The 21,413-nt window shown below is 39.7% G+C and overlaps 3 gene segments (V, D, J or C); all 3 read left to right on the top strand.

Annotated features, from left to right (window-relative positions):
* The first annotated feature begins 9,373 nt into the window (after window positions 1–9,373).
* Window positions 9,374–9,879, top strand: LOC108714900. The segment is given in 2 exon segments: window positions 9,374–9,460; window positions 9,548–9,879. Coding segments are annotated over 2 exon segments (363 nt in total).
* A 5,203-nt stretch (window positions 9,880–15,082) lies between these two features.
* On the top strand, window positions 15,083–15,582 carry LOC121394395. The segment is given in 2 exon segments: window positions 15,083–15,148; window positions 15,230–15,582. Coding segments are annotated over 2 exon segments (384 nt in total).
* A 3,333-nt stretch (window positions 15,583–18,915) lies between these two features.
* Window positions 18,916–19,414, top strand: LOC108695613. The segment is given in 2 exon segments: window positions 18,916–19,009; window positions 19,098–19,414. Coding segments are annotated over 2 exon segments (363 nt in total).
* The last annotated feature ends 1,999 nt before the right edge of the window (window positions 19,415–21,413 follow it).

Below are 21,413 nucleotides of genomic sequence, written 5' to 3'. Positions count from 1 at the left end.
ATACCTTGAATTTGATGTCTCAATTCTACTATTCGTTTTGTTGAGGCTTGGTTTGGTTGTTGTTTGTTTCGGGTTTCTAGGTCTAGCAGTTGAGCCGACAGCTGACTAAGGGTGTTTTCCCTGTTCTTTTTTGTAGTAGAGGCAATTCTTATAAGTTGCCCTCTAATGACTGCTTTATGCGCACACCATAGTGTGGATTGTTCTATTTGTGGGGTCGTGTTACTAAGAAAGTAGTCACTTAGGGTCCTCCTACAGTCCTCGATGTTAGTTTTATTTTGAAGTAATGAATCATTCAGTCGCCATTGGTATTGTTGCCTAATCCTTTGGGTAGTATCTAGTGATATCTCAATTGGGGAGTGGTCTGCCCAGGTGCTTGACCCTATAGCCGACTGTTGGATAGCTTGAAGAAGATGCTTATCCACAAAAAAGTAGTCAATGCGGGAATATTTAGAATGAGGATGAGAGTAAAATGTGTAGTCCCGTTCAGTTCCGTGTTGCACTCTCCATACATCATATAACAGCCCCTGTGTTAAGTGTTTTTGCAAGGCTTTGGCTTGTTTAATTGCTTCTTGTGGTTGTGTGGTCTGTCTTGAGGCTTTCGTGTCTAACTCATATTGTAGAGAGGTATTGAAGTCTCCTCCTAGTATTATGTGGCCCATCTTTTCTTTGTTTATTTTTTTGAAAAGACTATTATAAAATCTTGATTGACGTCTATTCGGACTGTAAGCACTGATTATGGTGTAAGTTTGCTCATATATCTTAATGTTGAGGATTAGATAGCGACCTAGTGGGTCTGAGTGTTGATTCATTAACACATGCGGCAATTTTTTATTTATCCATATGGCTACTCCATTTTTCTTCACATCGTTTGAGGCGTATATTTGTGTAGGGAATTGTTTCAGGTTAATAGCCATTTGTTTGTGGCTCGTAAGGTGTGTCTCTTGCAGTAATAGAATATCTATATTATGTTGTCTACTCCATTGTGTCAGCTTAAGTCTCTTCTTGGACTATTGAGGCCATTTACATTTTGTGAAACTATCTTTATCCCCATGTTGATGAGTAGAAGTAGTGCTGAATTAGACTGGACTCACCCTTGATTGTACATTTCTTGGTAGTCTGTTCTCGCAGGAGACTAGAGGATGGACCTTCGAGGCTTCTCCGCTGACAGTCTGGACTGAGATCATGTGGTCTTTCTTGGCCCCTAGGGAGTGGGGGATTGGGGGTGGGGGAGAGTTTATAGAAATAGCAAGAAAAGAGATAGGAAACATAAGCGAGAGACAAAAACATTAGCATGTAAAATGCAACATATTTACAACAATACTGCAGAGGTATTGGATCCTGGTGGGGGGGAAGCTCTCTGACCTCTGTTGGTCTTCTGTTGCGGGTCAAAATGTTCAATGATAAGCATAGACTTTTCCGAGCTTCAAGGGGTTGGGGGGGGGGTTGGGAATATTCTTGGTTATAGTCGAGCTCTCTAGCTCACGGGATAGTTAAATCGTCTCTTTCGCCTTAAGTTAGGCTTTGTGGTTGGCCCTGTATCTCGTACAGGCATCTATTGCGTCTTCAGGTGTCTGTGTCAACCTCCTCCGAGATGGGTTGTGCTTTAAGGCTCTTCCTGCTTTGCCTAGATTGAGTTGCCCATTCAGGTTGCAAGCGAGACCTCTTTGGAGGTTTATCACCTGTTTTGGTGTTGGTTGGCTGCCATAGGTTCCATTCCTTCAGTAACTGTTCTGCACGTTGAAGGGGTGTCCGCCACTGCAGTTGACCCATCCTTAGTGATCAAAATTTTTACAGGATAAAGCCATCTATATTGGATGTTGTTATCTCTTAGTATGGCTGTTATGGTTGCAAATTCCTTCCGTTTCTGCTGCGTGTAGCTGGAGAGGTCCGCAAAACATTGTAGGCTGCTATATTTATCCGGGATATCTTTCTTGTTTCTAAAGCTGTATTGCAGCTTCTCTTTTACATAGTAGTAATGTATCCTCGTAATGGTGTCTCTTGGGGACCCAGGCGGGGCGTTTTTTGCCCGTGGTAACCTGTGTATTCTATCCAGCAGCGTATGGTCCGGCGGGACATCCGGGAGTATTTCTCTGATCAGTGTGCATACATAATCATTTAGCTCTTGAGCAGTGACCTGTTCGGGTATACCCCTTATCCGGACGTTATTGCGTCTGTTACGATCTTCTAGGTCTGCTATTTTGGCTGTCAGTTTTTGGATGTCTTCCTCCATGCTATTATTAGCATCTATTACTTGGTTATGTGAACTAACCAGTTCCGCCATTTTGTTTTCTAGATGATCAGTTCTCTCTCCCACCTGTCTGATATCTTTGCTCAGAGTAGATACGGCAGTGCGAAGGTCATCCTGGATCTCTGTTCTAAGGTCGGTTAGAAATTCCCTCAGTATTGCAGCTGTGAGCGGTGCCCGATCTGCCTTGCTATCAGGTTGCCTTGGGGATCTTCCCTCCTGTGGAGCACGGCGTGTGGGACTGCTTTCCGCTGAAGTGCCACCATCTTGGGAGGGAGACCTCGCTCCCGATAGCGTCGCTGCTTTCGGGTAGAAAGCTGTCATCTTCATTGGGGATTCTTTCTTCTTGTGTTTGCCCATGACTATTGGTAGATGCACTACTGCTGGTATGTGGAACCTAAAATATTTTGGCCAATCAGCTCTAATCTTTCATCTCCCGTGAGTGATCGCTCTTATTTTAAACGGCCATTGTAAACAATGAGGGTTAAACTCTTTCGCTGTTTCTGTGACCTGTCTGTACTGCGGCAGGCAGCTCAGCAGCTGAGTTTGCTGCTCCACTGATATTCAATGCCTTCTGTTTAGAGAGAGCTTGCTGCAGTGAGTGGTCCCAGAGGCACCTTTATGGAAGCAGGTGGAAGTAGGGGGGATTCTATCCTCCTGTGCTTGGGAGTGCTTCTACTCATGTGCAACAGTCCCTACTCAGCCAGAACCCCTGCGTATTGCTCTGGGCAGTAACAGCTGTTGTGGTAGTAGTAGCTATTATTATTATGGGCCCAGCAGGACAGGGTTGTAGGGCGGTAGGCTGGTCTAAAGTACTGAAGCCTTTAATGGTGTGACAGTGTCCGTTAGGGCTGTGCAGCTTGAGATTGTGGCTTAAATACAGGGCCCCTCTTGTTGTAGGGTCACTTACCCTTTATGGCTGCAGTTTACAGCCTCTCACAGGCTCTGTACTTGTTTTGGGCGGGAACCGCGCCGATGGTCACTCGCGTCTGGGGAGGCCCGCTTACTCGAGTCCGCGGCTTCACCTGCTTGACTAGGCCGCACTGCGTTTTCAGCTCCAGAAGCAGCTAGAATGCTCGTTTTTGAACCGGATCAAAACTAGCCGGTGTAGCAGTCCAGTGGGTACGCTTTGCAGGGTATTAGGCTGTGGAGTACCCAGAATCAGGGGGTTTCCTCTGGTGCCCCCAGGAGCTCCAAAATAATGCGGCCGTTCAGCAGCTCGGTTAGCCACGCCCCGGAAATTAATATTTCTTAAGCATAAGATTTTTGAGCAAGGTGCTTTGACTGGGAAAATTTTGGCGCACTTGGCTAGAGCAGAATCATCCCCCCCAGTAATTCCGTCGATTCGTTCCATGCAAGGAGATGTCACTGACAACCCCAAAGAAATCAGTGGTATTTTTGTATCTTATTACAAACAGTTGCATAAATCCCAATTGGGGCCATATAGGGACCAACTACCCTACTACTTAGCCGAAATCGAGTTACCAACTTTAAATCCTGAACAACAAGCTGCATTAGATGCTGAGATCACAGTTGACGAAACTGAACTAGCTATTGGGGCATTCCCCAGTGGGAAGTCACCAGGCAGAGATGGATTGCCCATTGAACTTTATAAAACCTATGCAACAATTCTGGCTCCTAGGCTACTGGCAGTCTTCTCAACAGCGCTGGACAGTGGGGAACTTCCACCATCGATGAGAGAGGCATCAATTATTGTTCTTCCAAAACCAGGAAAGAATCTACAGGAATGTGGCTCATATAGACCCATTTCACTTTTGAATTGTGATGCCAAAATCCTTGCTAAGATCCTAGCTCGGAGACTTATGCTAGTGATAGAAAGATTTATTGGCCCAGACCAATCTGGATTTTTGCCACGCAAAAGCACAGCTGTGAATTTACGAAGGCTGTACACTAATCTATCCACGGATCATGACAACAAGGGCAATAGGCTGTTGGTGGCATTAGATATTGCAAAAGCCTTTGACACAGTCGAATTGGCATACCTATGGCAGGTGATGGGCAAAATGGGGATTGGCCCAAAATGCCTAGCTTTTACCCAACTGTTGTATGTGACCCCTTCAGCCCCGGTAACTGTCAATGGTATACCTTCCCCCCACTTTCCTCTCACACGGGGAACAAGATAGGGGTGTCCGCTGTCTCCACACCTGTTCACTATGGCAATTGAGCCACTAGCGGCCATTATAAGGTGTGACCCAGAAATTGTTGGATGGACACTTTGGCCCATCCTGGAGAAAATACAACTTTATGCAGATGATTCACTTGTTTACCTGGCTGATAGTGTCAAGTCATTGGGGAGGTTGGCCACTGTCCTCACCATATTTGGTAACTTTTCAGGCCTAAAGGTGAATATCTCCAAATCCAGCATGCTCCCAGTGGTTTCCAGACCAGGCTCCAGTGTTCCCCACACCCCAGCATTGACTGTGGTCTCAAAATTCAAATATCAGGGGGTGGAGGTTTCACTACCAACATCATTCTATTGGGACCTGAATGTGTCCCCGCTATTGGGGCAGGTGGAATCCAAACTTAAGCAATGGGCCTCACTCCCACTTAATCCACAAGGCAGAATCAGTCTGATAAAAATGACCATACTTCCTAAAATCCTGTATATGTTATCACACTCTCCCATGGCTATCCCTTCAAGTTTTTTTCAAGCACTAAACTAATGGGGCTCTTTATATGGGGAGCAGGAAGACCTCGATTAAGGCTCGGAATCCTAAAGAGATCTGCAGTGCATGGGGGGGGAGGCTTTGCCGGACTTTGAGCTTTATTTTTTGCCTATACAGCTTGCCCATGCCAAGCCATGGATCATCATGGACCCACGTTGCCTGTCCGCGGTCCTTTTGGAGGCAACTGGGGAACCTGGGATGCCAAATACACAAAGGTTGCTAAGGACTCGGGTAGGCAGAAATACCAGCCGAGAACACCCCTTAATACACCTAGGTCAGAAAATGTGCCCGATCTTTATGCCTTACCCAAACGAAGCACCCTAACACCCCTATATGGAATAATCATCTGCTCAGAGAATTCCAAAACATCGAGTCCATAGGGCCATGGTTTAGTAAGTGAATAACGTCAATTAGTCACACTATTTCAGACAATTCACTCAAACCATTTGTAGTACTCCAACAGAAGTTTGGAATCCCAGAAACGTCTTGGTTATTGTATGAACGGGTCAAGCATGCATTCCTAGCTGACCCCTTTAAGGTGGGCAAACCCCCCTTTTGTAGAGTATTGGAACTGCAGGACCACCAACACCTAATTTCTAATTTATATGAGGTACTGAAATTTTGTAAACATGATAGACTTAGTTTAGCAGCTGCTGGCTCTTTCATACATATGATGTGGGAATGTCCCAACCTGAATCTTTATTGGAGTAATGTATTTAACACTATCTCAGTTGCAGTAATGTAGATGTACGCCCTGCCCCAGAACTGGCTATATTAAATGTAGGTGATAGCTCCCAATATAATAAATATTAACTGATTATAATTAGGCAAAGTTTGTTCCAGGCTCGTAGATATAACTATGGGATGGAAAAGCCCAGAGGCCCCGACCCACAAAGTCTGGTTGGACCAAATGAACCTTTACATTGATAGGATGCAATATCTGTTTACTAAGAGAGCCTCCTCTGAAAAATGTGATACAATATGGGGCAACTGGCCCTTGCCCTAGAAGATATGGGAACAGTTGATGTATATAAACAACTACTTATAGAATTGCCACTGTGAGAAGTTGAGAACCACTGAGTCCCATTTTTAGTTGGTTGATGTTGTTTTAATTTTGTTTTAGCTGCTTCACATGATGTATAAACAATGATCTTAACATGACATGCATATGATCTCTGGCTGAATTTGTCCCATAAACTGAATGTACACTGCTAAAAGTAACCAGTACGATTAATACAATGTTGGTGTATACAACTGTATGTCATGTTTAATCATACAATAAAGGTTATGATGTTAAAAAAAAAAGAAAAAAAAAAAAAGCTTGTTACCTTAGTGTGAAAGGAAAATGAACCAAACTTAATATACTGGGAAAAACTTAAACCATGAGAAAAAAATGTTATCATATTGTCCTAAACAGTACAAAATTGCAGTAATATCCAACCACTTGTGTAAGGGATTTTGAGAAAACTGAAGAAAACATCATAAAATCAATGCTGTTTTCTGTTAGGGAGAGGGCTACATGATCAGTCAGTAACAGACACATTATTTGAACCCTGTTTGCATCTCTGAAAAGCAAAAACCAAATGTCATTAAGACAATAAAGTCTCCTGGCCTGGCACCAGTTAAAACAGTTCATTTTAAGCCTTCTGTTATTGATGAGAATTTATTCTGCTTATTGATAATAAAAAAAAATATGTGAATATGTGTGAGGTCATTGGTAATTGCGACAGAATTACAGTCCTATCCTAGAAAATATCTTGTGATCATAAAGGTCTGATAACATTAATACAGTACTAAAGTGTGCTATACTATATATATTTCATATTCTGTGTAAATTATCATTCAATTATCTATTTCATTATAACACTTCCTTTTCCTCAAGCTGTCTTATAAGCAGAATTCATTATGCAAATTATTATTTTCCTTCCGCTACAGTGTATAAAACATTAACAATCTCCTGTAAGACAATTAGTCAGTGACATTTCCTGCTAACATGGCTAACATGGACTTCATTATATTTTTCATTTTTATGTTTTTTTCTCCATCATGTAAGGAACAGATAAAATATTTTAGTAACTTTATTTTATTTGAACCATATAATATTTATTATGATCCTCTCATCTTTGCAGGTGTCCTCTCTCAGACATTACAAGAGTCTGGTCCTGGAACTGTGAAACCCTCAGAGTCACTCAGACTGACCTGCACAGTTTCTGGGTTTGAGCTAACTAGCAATGGTGTGAACTGGATCAGGCAGCCTCCTGGGAAGGGACTGGAATGGATTGGATATATATTGGCTGATGGGGACACAGATCTTGCTGATTCACTTAAAAACTGAGTTACAATTACTAGAGATACTGGGAAGAAGCAGGTCTACCTCCAAATGAATGGGATGGAAGTTAAAGACACTGCCATGTATTACTGTGCAAGATACACACAGTGACAGAAGAGAATGAGGAAGTCAGACAATAACTGAAAGTTAACCCACAGTAATGTAAAACCGCAGCCCCATTATCATTCATGTTAAGTGTTAATTATATTTCAGCCTTATAGTAGGAACCAAAATATCGCATGATTTTTGGACCTTTTTCTTATCTATCAACTCTAGTACAACAAAAGTTATATTAAAGGGGCAGCTCACCTTTACACAAATATATTGTTTTAAATGTTTTATTATTTGCACAGTTTTACTAATAAAATGTAAACATTAAAATAGAGTATTTTAATCTTCCACACTCTCATGTTTCACAGCAAGATGTCTCTATCTAAATTGAATGTAAAGCATTATAGAAAATGCATTAATGTAGAGCATGCAACAGATGATACACCTGGTGGATTTTCATACATATAGACATATAATTAAACAGTGCTCTCCTAGTACCATCCTCCACTCAGCCTGGACTGACTGAATTGTTAAAACTTTGATACATTAAACGGAACATTTATTAACAGCATCAGAGAAATGCCAGCAGATTATGAATCAAATGTTAACAATTAAACTGTTACACACAATTTAAACTCAAAATAATGTACCAAATGTTTAACTATATAGAATATTGGCAACCAGTCTTGCTGAGCTGCTTTTGGAAAGTATAAGGAGAGCAGGAAATTAAACGTATTCCTTGTAAGAATACATATAGAGAGACATGTAAAACAAGTCATGTCATTTAATCATGTATGTTACTCTACATGGCACAAAAATGGTCAGTTGCAATACCCCCAGCTGCTACAATTATGCTGGAATTTGAAATTGAAATTTGCACAAGGTACTTGTAAATTGCCCTTAACATGTTTTCTACAGATATACTACTCTTTTAATACACATTTTTATACGTGTGCATTGATGATACAGTTGGACAGGAGGACTATTTATGTTATAATTATTAAGACCTCAAATTATACTGAAGTCACAGTGATTGTGAAATGAAAGAAATTGATTGGGCCACATTGTTTGACAAGACAGATGACATACAGAGACGGAACTAGGTGGGGGCAGGCCCTGGTGTGGCCCTGGTGTGGCCGTGCAACCGGCCCCCGCCCCCACCCTCTTCCACCCTCTTCCGTGTGGCACCTTGCGGGGGTGCGGGCCCTGGCCCAATTGCACCTCCTGCTCCCCCTGTAGTTACGCCACTAATGACAAATGTTCTCATAAAAGCTGTGGGAAGCATATATGTATTATGTATGTTTCCAATCCTATTACTGGTGGTAGAAATTATAAATTCATGTTGGAACCCTTTCCGGCACTTGCACTTTGTTGAGAAGCAGCCAAACTGCAAAAATATACATTTCTATTTTCCACTGATTTTACTGTTGGACAAATGTATAGGAGTTGTTTTTAACCTATTGTTTATAGAACGTTTAAAGGATGTGTTTTGCAAATTTATTTGTTTTTTTTTTTCATTTCAAGGCTCTGAAGCTGTCATACATATAATAAATATTTGTAGAATGGATTTTTAAAAAAATAATATTGCAATTTTACTTTACTCTAGCCATAGTAGCACCTTTTTAAAGACCTGTTTGAAAGTTAAAAAATGGTTTCTACTTCACTTTAGAGCAAAGTAAAACATATTTCAGGAATCATCTTGCTATGTAAGTGTAATATCCCTCTTCTCTAGTAATGCCTAGAAAACTGAGCAATATAATGAGCTTTCACCAAGTACCATTAGATTTTTCACCTCTTACCACTACATTTTTCTCAGATACTTACTGTATGCTTACCCAGTGCATGGTATAATATATAAAAGCACATTTGAGGGAATACATAACACTTAACATTTTTATAAGTATATGAGTATCTTTTGTGACAACATAGTTTTACACAATGTAAAGGAGGCAGGTTGGTTATATTAACCCTTAGCAAATTATGCAAATACAAATCAAATGTTCTGTTTGTTGCTTTAAAAAAAAAAACTGCAGCTCCCAGTTAAAGCAGAGGAATCAGATGTCCTACATCCAACAGTCAGTCCCATAACTCACACCGTCAGTATGAAGTTGCTTCTTGTTTGCTTAATATTACTCTCAGTTTTATCAGGTAAGAATGTTTAGGAGATATGAATAATTAAATTATTCCTCAAGCTATCACTTATAACAAACTGTTATTATGTCTAATCTATTTCAGGTGGTCACTGTGATGTACAACTTGATCAGTCAGAGTCAGTGGTGATAAAGCCGGGAGGGTCTCACAAACTGTCCTGCACAGCCTCTGGCTTCACATTCAGTAGCAGCTGGATGCACTGGGTTAGACAGGCTCCTGGGAAAGGATTACAGTGGGTGTCTGGTATTACAAGTGATGGGAGTAGCACATACTATGCTGATTCAGTTAAAGGAAGATTCACCATCTCCAGAGACAATAATAACAACAAGTTATATCTGCAAATGAACAATCTACAAACTGAAGACACTGCTGTGTATTACTGTGCTAGAGACACACAGTGACAAATAATCACAGAGCAGTGCAACAAAAACTCTTCTCCTGCCCTTCCACAATCTTGCAGTAGGGGGCAAAAAAGACACAAATAAACAATGGCATGTACAAGAAATAAGCAAATGTATATGCCAGAAACCTTTTTTGTGGAGTGAGTGATGTGTAATGTAGAATGGAGAAATGTGTCAGAACTATAGCAATACTAGATGGAAATCCAGTTGTGGGAAGATTAGTTTATATAATGGCATAAACAGGGTGCTTGTCTTCATATGGCAACACAAAATATAAGCGTTTCTTATAGCTGAAAATGTATTCTTCTTAACTACCTTAGGGCCTCTCCCACACTTTGAACCACCACTAGTTAGCATCCCGTTACACACAGATCAGAGATTGCCTTCTTTATTTCAGCCATGTTGTACAGCCTACTTCTAAATCAGCTATTGTGCTGCACTTTTTCCAAAATGCCGCCATTCTCTAGGCCCACTCTTTTCTTTCAGACCCCATGGTGATCTTGCTTTCTTTTATATGACGAGGGATGTAGCGAACGGCGGAAAAAATGTTCGCGAACATATTCGCGAACTTGCGTCCAAAAATGCGAACGGTTCGCGAACGTTGCGAACCCCATAGACTTCAATGGGAAGGCGAATTTTAAAAGCTAGAAAATACATTTCTGGCCAGAAAAATGATTTTAAAGTTGTTTAAAGGGTGCAACGACCTGGACAGTGGCATGCCAGAGGGGGATCAAGGGCAAAAATGTATCTGAAAAATACATTGTTGACACAGCGCTGCGTTTTGTGCTGTAAAGGGCAGAAATCAAACTACGTCACTCAGGTGATGTTTCTGGACACGGAATGTGAAAAAGCTCACACAGCTAGGTGGCACTTGGTTAAAGACTGGGCAAACAATGCCTGCAAGGGCAACGTATACAGTAGTGGATACGGAATATATTATTGCTGCTGTAAAAGCATCACTCAGGTGATGTTTACGGACACGGAATTATTATTGTTATTTAGACAGAATGTGAAAAAGCTCACACAGCTAGGTGGCACTTGCATACCTCCCAACTGTCCCTCTTTTGACCACTCAACCCCCTGTCCCTCTTTTGTACTGGAAAGTCCCTCTTTTCTCTGCACTGAACAGCCAGAAAAAAAACAGTTTCTAACTTAATTGGCTTTTGGCAGAGAGCTCAGAACAGCTAACAGGTGCAAATAAGATACTTTGTAACAATTTTGACTCTGGTTGGTGCTGGTAGTGGTGAACTACTAGGTAGAGCAGCACACCAGTCCCTCTTTTCTCTGCACTGAACAGCCAGAAAAAAAAAACAGTTTCTAACTTAATTAGCTTTTGACAGAGAGCTCAGGACAGCTAACAGGTGCAAATAAGATACTTTGTAACAATTTTGACTCTGGTTGGTGCTGGTAGTGGTGAACTACTAGGAGGAGCAGCACACCAGTCCCTCTTTTCTCTGAACTGAACAGCCAGAAAAAAAACAGTTTCTAACTTAATTAGCTTTTGGCAGAGAGCTCAGAACAGCTAACAGGTGCAAATAAGATACTTTGTAACAATTTTGACTCTGGTTGGTGCTGGTAGTGGTGAACAACTAGGAGGAGCAGCACACCAACACAGCTAGACTAATAGCACTGGGCTCTTATAGTAGCAAAGTAAAAAAAACAAAAAAGAAAATAAAAGCAGTCCTTACAAGGACTATTGGGTTACAGGCAGCAGTCAGCAGATGAGAGATCAGCAGCAGGACAGCTGCCCACAGCAGCTACATACAGAGCACTGCAGTAGAAGGTAGATTACTAGTCAGCAAAGCTACCTAACCTAAAATGTCCCTCAAATCCCTGCAGAGTTCTGTCCCTACAATACAGAGCAGTATCAAGTAGATTACTAGCCAGCAAAGTTACTATCAACTGTCCCTCAAATCACTAACAGCTCTCTCCCTACACTAGCTCTTCCAAGCACACACAGGCAGAATGAAAAAAACGCTGCAGGGCTTCAGTTTATATATGGAAGGGGAGTGGTCCAGGGGGTGTGGGGGTGGTCCAGGAGGGAGAGCTTCCTGATTGGCTGCCATGTATCTGCTGGTCTGGGGTGAGAGGTCAAAAATAAGCGCCAGCTAATGCGAACCCAAATTGGCGAACGTCGCGCGACGTTCGCGAACATTCGGCGGACGCGAACGGCCGATGTTTGCGCGAATTAGTTCGCGGGCGAACAGTCCGCGACATCCCTATATATGACACCAGTGCATGGTTATTTAGATGCAAGTTTGCTTTGCCAATTGACACGGGTCAATGTGAAAACCTCTGGAGGTGGCAGTTCACCTGAATCAATCAGTATCTATGCAGCAGTCCAAGGAGCAGTTGTTGACACAAGTACCATAAATGATATATTTTACAAAATGTGTATAACAGGTGGATGGGTCAAGGTCTGCCTTAACCTTCCTTTGGTTACTATATACTGGTTCCAAAACCCGGGCAATGGATTTAACTCCAAGGCACAATATACTAATGGGGAAATGTAATAAAAGTCGGGAATGGAAAACTAATCACAATGTAAAAAGTTATGCCTTTGCACGAACGAGCAGTTTAACCCTTTGGGGAATTGAGTGCCAGCACTATTGCCATTTCGCTACAACTCTAGGAACTGTATCTAGATAAACCCCATCTGATCTGATATGATCCTACTAAGCTGGTATACGATCAATTATCAAGCATTTGGGGCAAACTACCTAACCCAGCAAAATATGAGTTCCCCCTTTTTGTAATTTTAAATCACTTTTTGATTTTTCACCCTTGGTCTATTTTTAGTACATACCAATAAAGGTTAAGTTTTACTTCCCTGGTTCATGGGATTCATGATGTAATGAATGGGGTGGTGCAACTTTTTGGGTCATTCTTTACTCTCTACCTAATATTTGCACGAACAAATTTTGCTTTGTGCGAATTTAATATAGCTTTTGCAAACTCAGAATCTGTTTAGCGACCACTTCCGACAGTGGAAGACCTTTTTATGAATTTTATAGTTTGCACCAATGCGCAGTCAATGTAATAAAACTTCTAACTGAAAAAGTCATTATGTTTGCTCAAAAAGTTTATGACACCTTTTATGCACTTCTTAAGAGTGCGCAATTAAAATTTGCATTGTAATAACAGTTTAAGGAACAATATTACATTGCAAGATGTGGATTTTTATTCCTATTGGTCCCAACTGTTTTGCTCTTTGCGACTTATATTACATCCCCCCCTTTGACTCTTAATCTTCCTTTGGGTCCCACGCTTATAGTATGGAGGAAGGGATACCACTCGGGTATAAGCACACAGCAATCACTCTTGATCAAAATAAACTTTGGGTGCCAGTGGTTCTTTAAAACAGATTAACTGACTGTACACTTCTCAGTGGTCAATTTCTTCACATATTCATGGTGCATGCTCAGATGGTACACTCCATGACCAAGTAGTAGCAGAAGGTCATTTACACAAATATATTACTCACAGATACTCTTTGATCCTTTGTTAGTCATTTATACATGGAATAGCACCTGTGCCATCCTACTATGAATTCTGGGGGTATTTATACATGGAATTGCATAATTGCTTTATAAGAGTTACAGTGACAAATGGTTCCAGGGAAAAGTGAAAAACAATTATCATGTACTTCTGCAATTTTACAGTAGGGGGAAGCAAAATCATGTAAATATCTCATTTGCACCCTCAAACCATATTCACTTGTTGGAACATTTTATTTATTTATCCTTTCGTGTTATTGATGCAGGAATGAGACAATGAAAACGCTGACTTTGAAAATCCTGAAGTTTGTATTTTTCTGACCAAAACCACAACTAACTTTTTGTTTTTTAAATACAGAACACAAATGGGACCCTAATATACATATGATTGCACAATTTAATTGGCTGAGCCTAGAGGCAGAAATAGTCAGTAACTAAGGCTGAGGTTCCAGTCTCAATGAATGAGAAATACATAACAGGTTGGTGTTGCAGAAGTAATGTGTGTTGCCTTGGGGGGATAGAAAACTATTTGAGCTGAAAACTAATTTTTTGAAGAAAGTTTTCAAGTTTAGTTTACTTTTGTCATTTTATAATGTAACAAGAAAAAGCAAATATAAAATATTATTCGAAGGAAATTTAAGGCTGGGTGCTGTATCTATTATAGGGAGCATTTATGCCCTTCAAGCTCCCTTAGGTTGGGGCATAAGGCTTGCAAACAAACAAAGAAACAAAATAAAAAAATTAAGACACTGATGTCTACTGGATGTTTTCACCTGAGTTGAAAAATCTCCTAAAGGATTTTCCAACCTTCTACTACAGAACTTAGAATAATAAACCAAGTTGATGACATTTTAATAGCTCAATGTAGAAAATCACATTGTACAGTAACTTACTTGCTTACGGTTGATGAAAAAATAATTATTCCAAGTGTGAGGTCATTTGTAATAATGTGACATTTGGGGGCACATTTACTAAGGGTCGAATTCTGAAGTGAAAAAAACTTCGAAATTCAACCATTGAATTGCAGTAGTTTGATATTCAAAGTCAAAGTTTTTTTTTGATCGAATATGGCCATTTGTGATCGAAGTGAAATTGTTTGATCGATTAAATCCTTCGATTGGAAAGATTTAATCGATCAATCGAATAATTAAAAAAAAATAACTTTGACTTCTAAAAACTTAGCCAAATGTTGGCTATAGGTTCTAGGAGGTCCCCATAGGCTAACATAGCAATTCGGCAGGTTTAAGGTGGCGAAGTGTCGAAGTCCAAATTTTTTAAAGAGACAGTACTTTGATTTTCGAATGGTCGAATATTCAAATTTTTTTCAATTCGAATCGAAGTCGAATTTGGCCTATTCGATGGTCGAAGTACCCAAAAATCGCTTTGAAATTCAATGTTTTGAATTTGGAAATTCACTTCGACCCTTCGAGCTTACAGTAATATAAAACAATTAAAACATAAAATGTAATTCTATACCCCTGAAAGGAAAAAAGATATCCTAGAAAATGTTGAGTAAACTAAATAAATGCAGTAAAAATGTTTTTTAAAATATTGTACTATTTTATATTTCATATTAAGTTATATGAACAGCCTGATTCATTTAATCATTATTACACTGCCTTTCCTCAAGCTGCCTTATATGCAGATGTTATTATGCAAATCCTTATTTTCCTTCCGCTACAGTGTATAAAACATTAACAATCTCCTTTAAGACAATTAGTCAGTGGCATTTCCTGCTAACATGGACTTCATTATCTTTTTCATTTTTATGTTTTTTTCACCATCATGTAAGGAACAGATAACATGTTTTAAGAACTTTATTTTATGTGAACCATAAAATATTTAATATGATTTTCTCTTATTTGCAGGTATCCTGTGTCAGACATTACAAGAGTCTGGTCCTGGAACTGTGAAACCCTCAGAGTCACTCAGACTGACCTGCACAGTTTCTGGGTTTGAGCTAACTAGCTATGATGTGAGCTGGATCAGGCAGCCTCCTGGGAAGGGACTGGAATGGATTGGAGTTATAGCGACTGGTGGGAGCATAGCTATTGCAGATTCACTTAAAAACAGAGTTACAATTACTAAAGACAATGGGAAGAAGCAGGTCTACCTCCAAATGACTGGGATGGAAGTTAAAGACACTGCCATGTATTACTGTGCAAGAGACACAGTGACAGATGAGAATGAGGAAGTCAGACAATAACTGAATGTTAACTCACAGTAATATAAAACCACAAAAAAAAGATAACTTGCTTTGACAGCCCCTTTATCATTCACATTAATTATATTGCAGCTTAATGGTAGGAACCAAAATATAGCATGGTTTTTGGGACCTTTTTCTTCCATTCTATCAACAAGTTATATTAAAGGGGCAGTTCACCTTTACAAAATTTATTGTTGTTTTCACTTTTTTTATTTGCACACTTTTACTAATAAAATGGAAGCATTAAAATGCAATAGTTTAATTGTCCACACTCATGTTTCCTAGCAGCATGTCTCAATCTAAATTGAATGTAAAGCATTATGCAACAGATGGCATACCTGGTAGATTAACATATTGGGAGTCATAAAGGAACAGGGATCTAGTGTTATCATTTAGGAATCATATACATATAGACATATAATGAACCAGAGCTCTCCCAGTACCTCCACTCAGCCTGGGCTTACTGAATTGTTAAACTTTAATACATTAAATAAAACATTTCTGAGCAGCATTGGAGAAATGCCAGCAGATAATGTATCAAATTAAAGTTAATCTGTTACATACTTAAATGGGTGATTCACCTTTTTTTTTTTAAAACATTATTTTATTTGAATTTTACAAAAAACAAAACAAGAAGAGAAAAAAAAATTTTTTTTTACATACATGACACAATACATTACATCCTCCTATAGTCAGTAGTACGTATAGAAGCTGAGAGAGTTTCCCACCGTACATTCCACAACCCTTGTATATACATCCATTTCGTGACCCCTTCCGTGTTATTATTAATACTTGGCCCATGGGCTACTGTGTGTAGCTACATATATTACCCCCCTATGCGATTCATTATACATGTGCTATCGCATTAACTCATATCTGTGCCCTCCCCCCCGTACCCACAATATTACAAGTGGATAATTATATTACCAATCTCATTAGATTATGCCTGCCTTATCACACAATCCCAGTGTTTCCCCTCACTCAGTCACAACTGTGTCCTATCTCCCCCTTAACCACAGCAATACCAATAATATTCTCCACCATTCCAATTCGTTATTCCTTTATCAACACTAGTCCCAGTGTTACCCTCACCCAATACCATTACCCCTTGAATGGTCACCTCTATTATAATGTGATTCCGCCAGCCTCTCATATTCACTACCACCAGGAGGCGAGAGGGAAAAAGAAAAAAGGAAAAGAAAAAAAAAAGAAAAAAAAAAAAAAAAGGGGGGGGGGAGGGGGGGGAAAAGAAAGAGGGGAAGAGGAAAGGGGAGAGGAAAAGATAGACACAACACCAAACCTGGTTCACAAATACAATTCAAGTATAAATTCAAATTCAGTTATCCACCAAAGTACTAACTGATCAATCCACTTAAACCATTTAAATAAGATCATAATTCACAGCACGTTATACCCAGCGTCCAACCTGAGTTTAACTAGATTATAAGTATAGCTTTCTACAGGTTTCACACACCGTTAACCTCCAGCCATGGCTTCCATATTCTCTCAAATTTCTCCGGACACCCTCGGGCCCGATAAGTAAGCTTAATAGTGGGAAGTGTTTTATTAATTAGTGTAACCCATTGAGTTATGGTCGGATTGTTCTTACCCATCCAGTTCATTATCACTAATTTCTTGGCATAAAATAGTACAACCCGCATAAGTGCTCTAGTTTTGTTCAAGGGTACTAAGTCATCCACCAGTCCCAATAAACATATTCCTGGAGAATAACCACAGGGAAGTGCTAAGTTGTCAGCCAAATATCTAATCACTTCCCTCCAAAACCTTTGCACTGGGGGACAGTACCATGCCATATGCAAAAAAGATGCATCTGGCTCCTGGCATCTTGGACAATTTGCCCCAGTTTCTCTACCCATTTTCTGCCTCTTTATAGGTGATTCACCTTTAAACAACTAGTTGGTTTCAGATAGATCACAAGAAATAATGACTTTTTTCAATGACTTTCCATTTTCTATGTGTGACCGTTTTTTTTAATATTTAAGTGTCAAGTGTCATTTTTCACCCGCTCTGGGAGGGGGGTCGCCGACCCAGTAAACTGTTCTTAATGGACACATTCAGTTGATACATTTCTATCCCTGCTGAGCAGAATCTCTGGGTTTCATTACAGGCAGCTGTTAGAATTGATACAATAGTTGCTAATATTGGACAGACATAATATTAAAGGCTACTGTGATACTAAACTCTATACTTAGTATAGATATGGGTGTATAGAATTTATGTGAAAGTAGGGAGGGGTGTGTGTATGGATGCTGGTTTTTCATTTGGAGGGGTTGAACTTGATGGACTTTGTCTTTTTTCAACTCAATTTAACTATGTAACTATGTAATATACCAGAGATCCTGCTGAGAAATGTATCAACTAAATGCAAAATGTTGCAGTTTAAAGTTTGCACCTGAATTACTGAGCTCCCAGACTCAACACCAGAGACACTAACATTCAACTTTAAACATAGATTTTGGAAAAACAGTAAAAAATAAATAATGGAAAGTAATTGAATAAAGTCTTTATTTCTTAGGGACAATCTAAAAGCAAATGAATTGAAAAAAGTGTTTGGAAGGTGAACAACCCCTTAAAGTTAAACAAAATAATGTATCACATTTTTAACTATTTAGAAAATTGGCAACCAGTCTTACTGAGCTGCTGCTGGAAAGTATAAGGGGAGTGGAAAATTAAACTTATTCATTTTAAGAATACATTTAGAAAGAAATGTAAAACAAGTCATGTCATTTAAGCATTTATGTTACTATACATGGGCCCAAAAACGGTTAAGGTTGTAGTGTAACTTGACAGCTCTTGTACCCAAACATGCTCCTTGTGCTTCCATACAGTTGCACTCAGAGCCAGTGCTTCCATTCTGCCTCCTGTTGCAACAAGTGTACATATTGAGACAAGGGAACCATGGAGATCATTAAGTGGTGGTAGCTGCAAATGTGTCAAAATCCAAACCTACATTTTGATGTGTTGGCCACAATCAGATGCAACACCCCCTGCCGCTACAACTATGCTGGAATTTGAATTTGCACAATGTACTTGTGTAAGTAAATGGCCCTTAACATGTTTTCTACAGATATATAACTCTTTTAATACACATTCATTTATACATGTGTCCATTGATGTTACAGTTGGACAGGAAGAATATTGAACTCACTATTTATGCAATAATGAGTAAGACTTAAAATAATACTATCTTTTGTGACAGCATAGTTTTATACAATGTAAAGGAGGCAAGTTCGTTATATTAACCCATACCAAATTATGCAAATACAAATCAAATGTTCTGTTTGTTCCTTTAAAAAAAACCTCCAGCTCCCAGTTAAAGCAGAGGAATCAGATGTGCTGCATCCAACTGCCAGTCCCATAACTCACACTGTCAGTATGAAGTTGCTTCTTATTTGCTTAATATTGCTCTCAGGTTTATCAGGTAAGAATGTTTAGGAGATACAGAATAATTAAATTATTCCTCAAGCTATTACTTATAATAAACTGGTTTTATCTCTAATCTATTTCAGGAGGTCACTGTGATGTACAACTTGACCAGTCAGAGTCAGTGGTGATAAAGCCGGGAGGGTCTCACAAACTGTCCTGCACAGCCTCTGGCTTCACATTCAGTAGTTACTCTATGAACTGGGTTAGACAGGCTCCTGGGAAAAGATTACAGTGGGTGTCTGTTATTAGCAGCGATGGGGGTACCATATACTATGCTGATTCATTTAAAGGAAGATTCACCATCTCCAGAGACAATAATAACAACAAGTTATATCTGCAAATGAACAATCTACAAACTGAAGACACTGCCGTGTATTCCTGTGCTAGAGAAGCACAGTGACAAATAATCACAGAGCAGTGCAACAAAAACTCTAATCCTGCCCTTCCACAATCTTGCAGTAGGGGGCAAAAAAGACAAATTAACAATGCATGTACAAGATAAAGGCAAACGGTAATGGTGGTGATGAACTTTTATTCATAGTGGGTTGCTGCAAAAAGGTGCTGTTTATTAAACACTACATGTTTCTAGCGTAGCTTTTTGTCAAGTGTAAGACATTGCAAAAACATTCATGAATATAAACCTTAAACTCCACCTCTCATTAGTGAAATTAGTGGCAGACCATTGCTATTGGATAATTCTGTAGCCTTGCCACGCAAATAAGAAGTGAAAATGTCCCACTTGTAGTAACATATCCTCCAAATGCAATAATATCATGGAAAAATTTTGTTAAGAGTGTAAAACTTCCTATTTCTTTTTCAGAGCGGGTTTATTTGTAAAGAAATATTGTTTAAAAACAAAATTAAAACCATTTATCCTGGTACTGCTCTCAAAGCCTACCTAGAGCTAGCTGTACTTCTCAGTGCTATTTAAAAATAAAAATCGTCTTATCCTTTAGTAGTAGATTTAAATACCTAATATAGTTCAAAAAGTATCTATTTTATCTAAAATAGAAAAAGTCAAGGAGAATAGAATTAAATAGATACAATGTAATCCTTATAGGAAACTACTGATACTCTAGTATTCATTAAGTCAGGGTGTAAACTATTTAGTCTTTTAATCCATTTTGTTTCTTGTTGTAACAGCAATTTTGACACATTCCCACCTCTCTGTGGTATATGTATTACTTCTAAAACTTGCCATTCAAATTGTGATAGATTGTGTTTATGGGAAATGAAGTGTCTTGAGATCGAAGTGTCAGTTTATTTTCTTTAATTCTCTTTTTCACTGGGCGTGATGTTTGTTCTATGTAAACCAGTCCGCAAGGGCATTTTAGCAGATATATCACACCTGTGCTTTCGCAAGTGGCGTAAGAGTTAAGTTGTATTTTTTGACCATTAATTGGATGATGTACTATTTCCCCTTTAATTATGGATGAACAGTAAATACAATTTAAACATGGGAAAGAACCTTTTTTAGGTGGTCCCTAAAAATTGCGATCTACTCTTTTTCCGTGGTTCTGCTTGACATAGTTCATAACGTAAAGTCTGTCCTCTCGTATAACAGAATAATGGGGGCTTGTGACAATGATGTTTTAATGCTTTGTCCTGCTGTAAAATAGGCCAAAACCTTTTTATAACCTTCAGGTTTGGACACAAATAGGTTCCCTCTTGGTATGTCTCTAAAGTGGCTCCATTTAATGTTAGTTGTACATCCAAAAAGTTAAGAGAGTGTGCTGACACTTCAGTAGTGAATTTTACAGTAGGATGTTTTGTGTTTGCCTTGTATACCATACAGGCCCGGACTTAGGGAAAGGCCCCCTAGGCCCGGGCCTAGGGCGGCAGGATGTAAGGGGCGGCAATAAGGGCCTTAACATGACTTCTCTCCAGCAGCTTGGTAGCGGCCGCTGCTGCCACTCCTGGCTCCGGCTCCAGAGTTCTCTGTGTGCGCAGCGCCAGCGCGCCTGGCTGTCAGCACTCAGCTCTCTACTCTGGCCGCAGTGCAGATGATCGCTTCCGGGCATCAGTGTGCGCACGGCACGCTGTGCGCGGTGACGTCATCACGTCGCGTGACTGCGCATGCGTCTCTCCGTGCCAGCGGCCAGCCAGTCTCACTCAGCCTGAGGCTGAGCTGAGGGTACTAGAACACATTGCTTGGTGCTAGTCTTTTCAGAAGTTAGCCCATCCAGTAAGTTAAAAAGAGGAGAATAAACACATAAAAATAATTTGGTGTTCTTTTATTTGATAACCCTGCAGCCTAAAGCTTAGTCCACTAAAATTGGCCAGATATTTATTGAGTAAGGATTGCATTGTGCTGTTAATGTGGTCCTACCCCAATTGGTCTGTTTAGACCTCCAATGTAAACCTATTTGTTGGCTAATGCCAAAGCATTGTATCAGCCC

This window comes from Xenopus laevis, chromosome 1L (genome assembly GCF_017654675.1).
Source record: "Xenopus laevis strain J_2021 chromosome 1L, Xenopus_laevis_v10.1, whole genome shotgun sequence".
NCBI lineage: Eukaryota > Metazoa > Chordata > Amphibia > Anura > Pipidae > Xenopus > Xenopus laevis.
The sequence above is the reverse complement of the archived record's forward strand: the minus strand, read 5'-3'. Positions and strand labels throughout refer to the sequence as shown.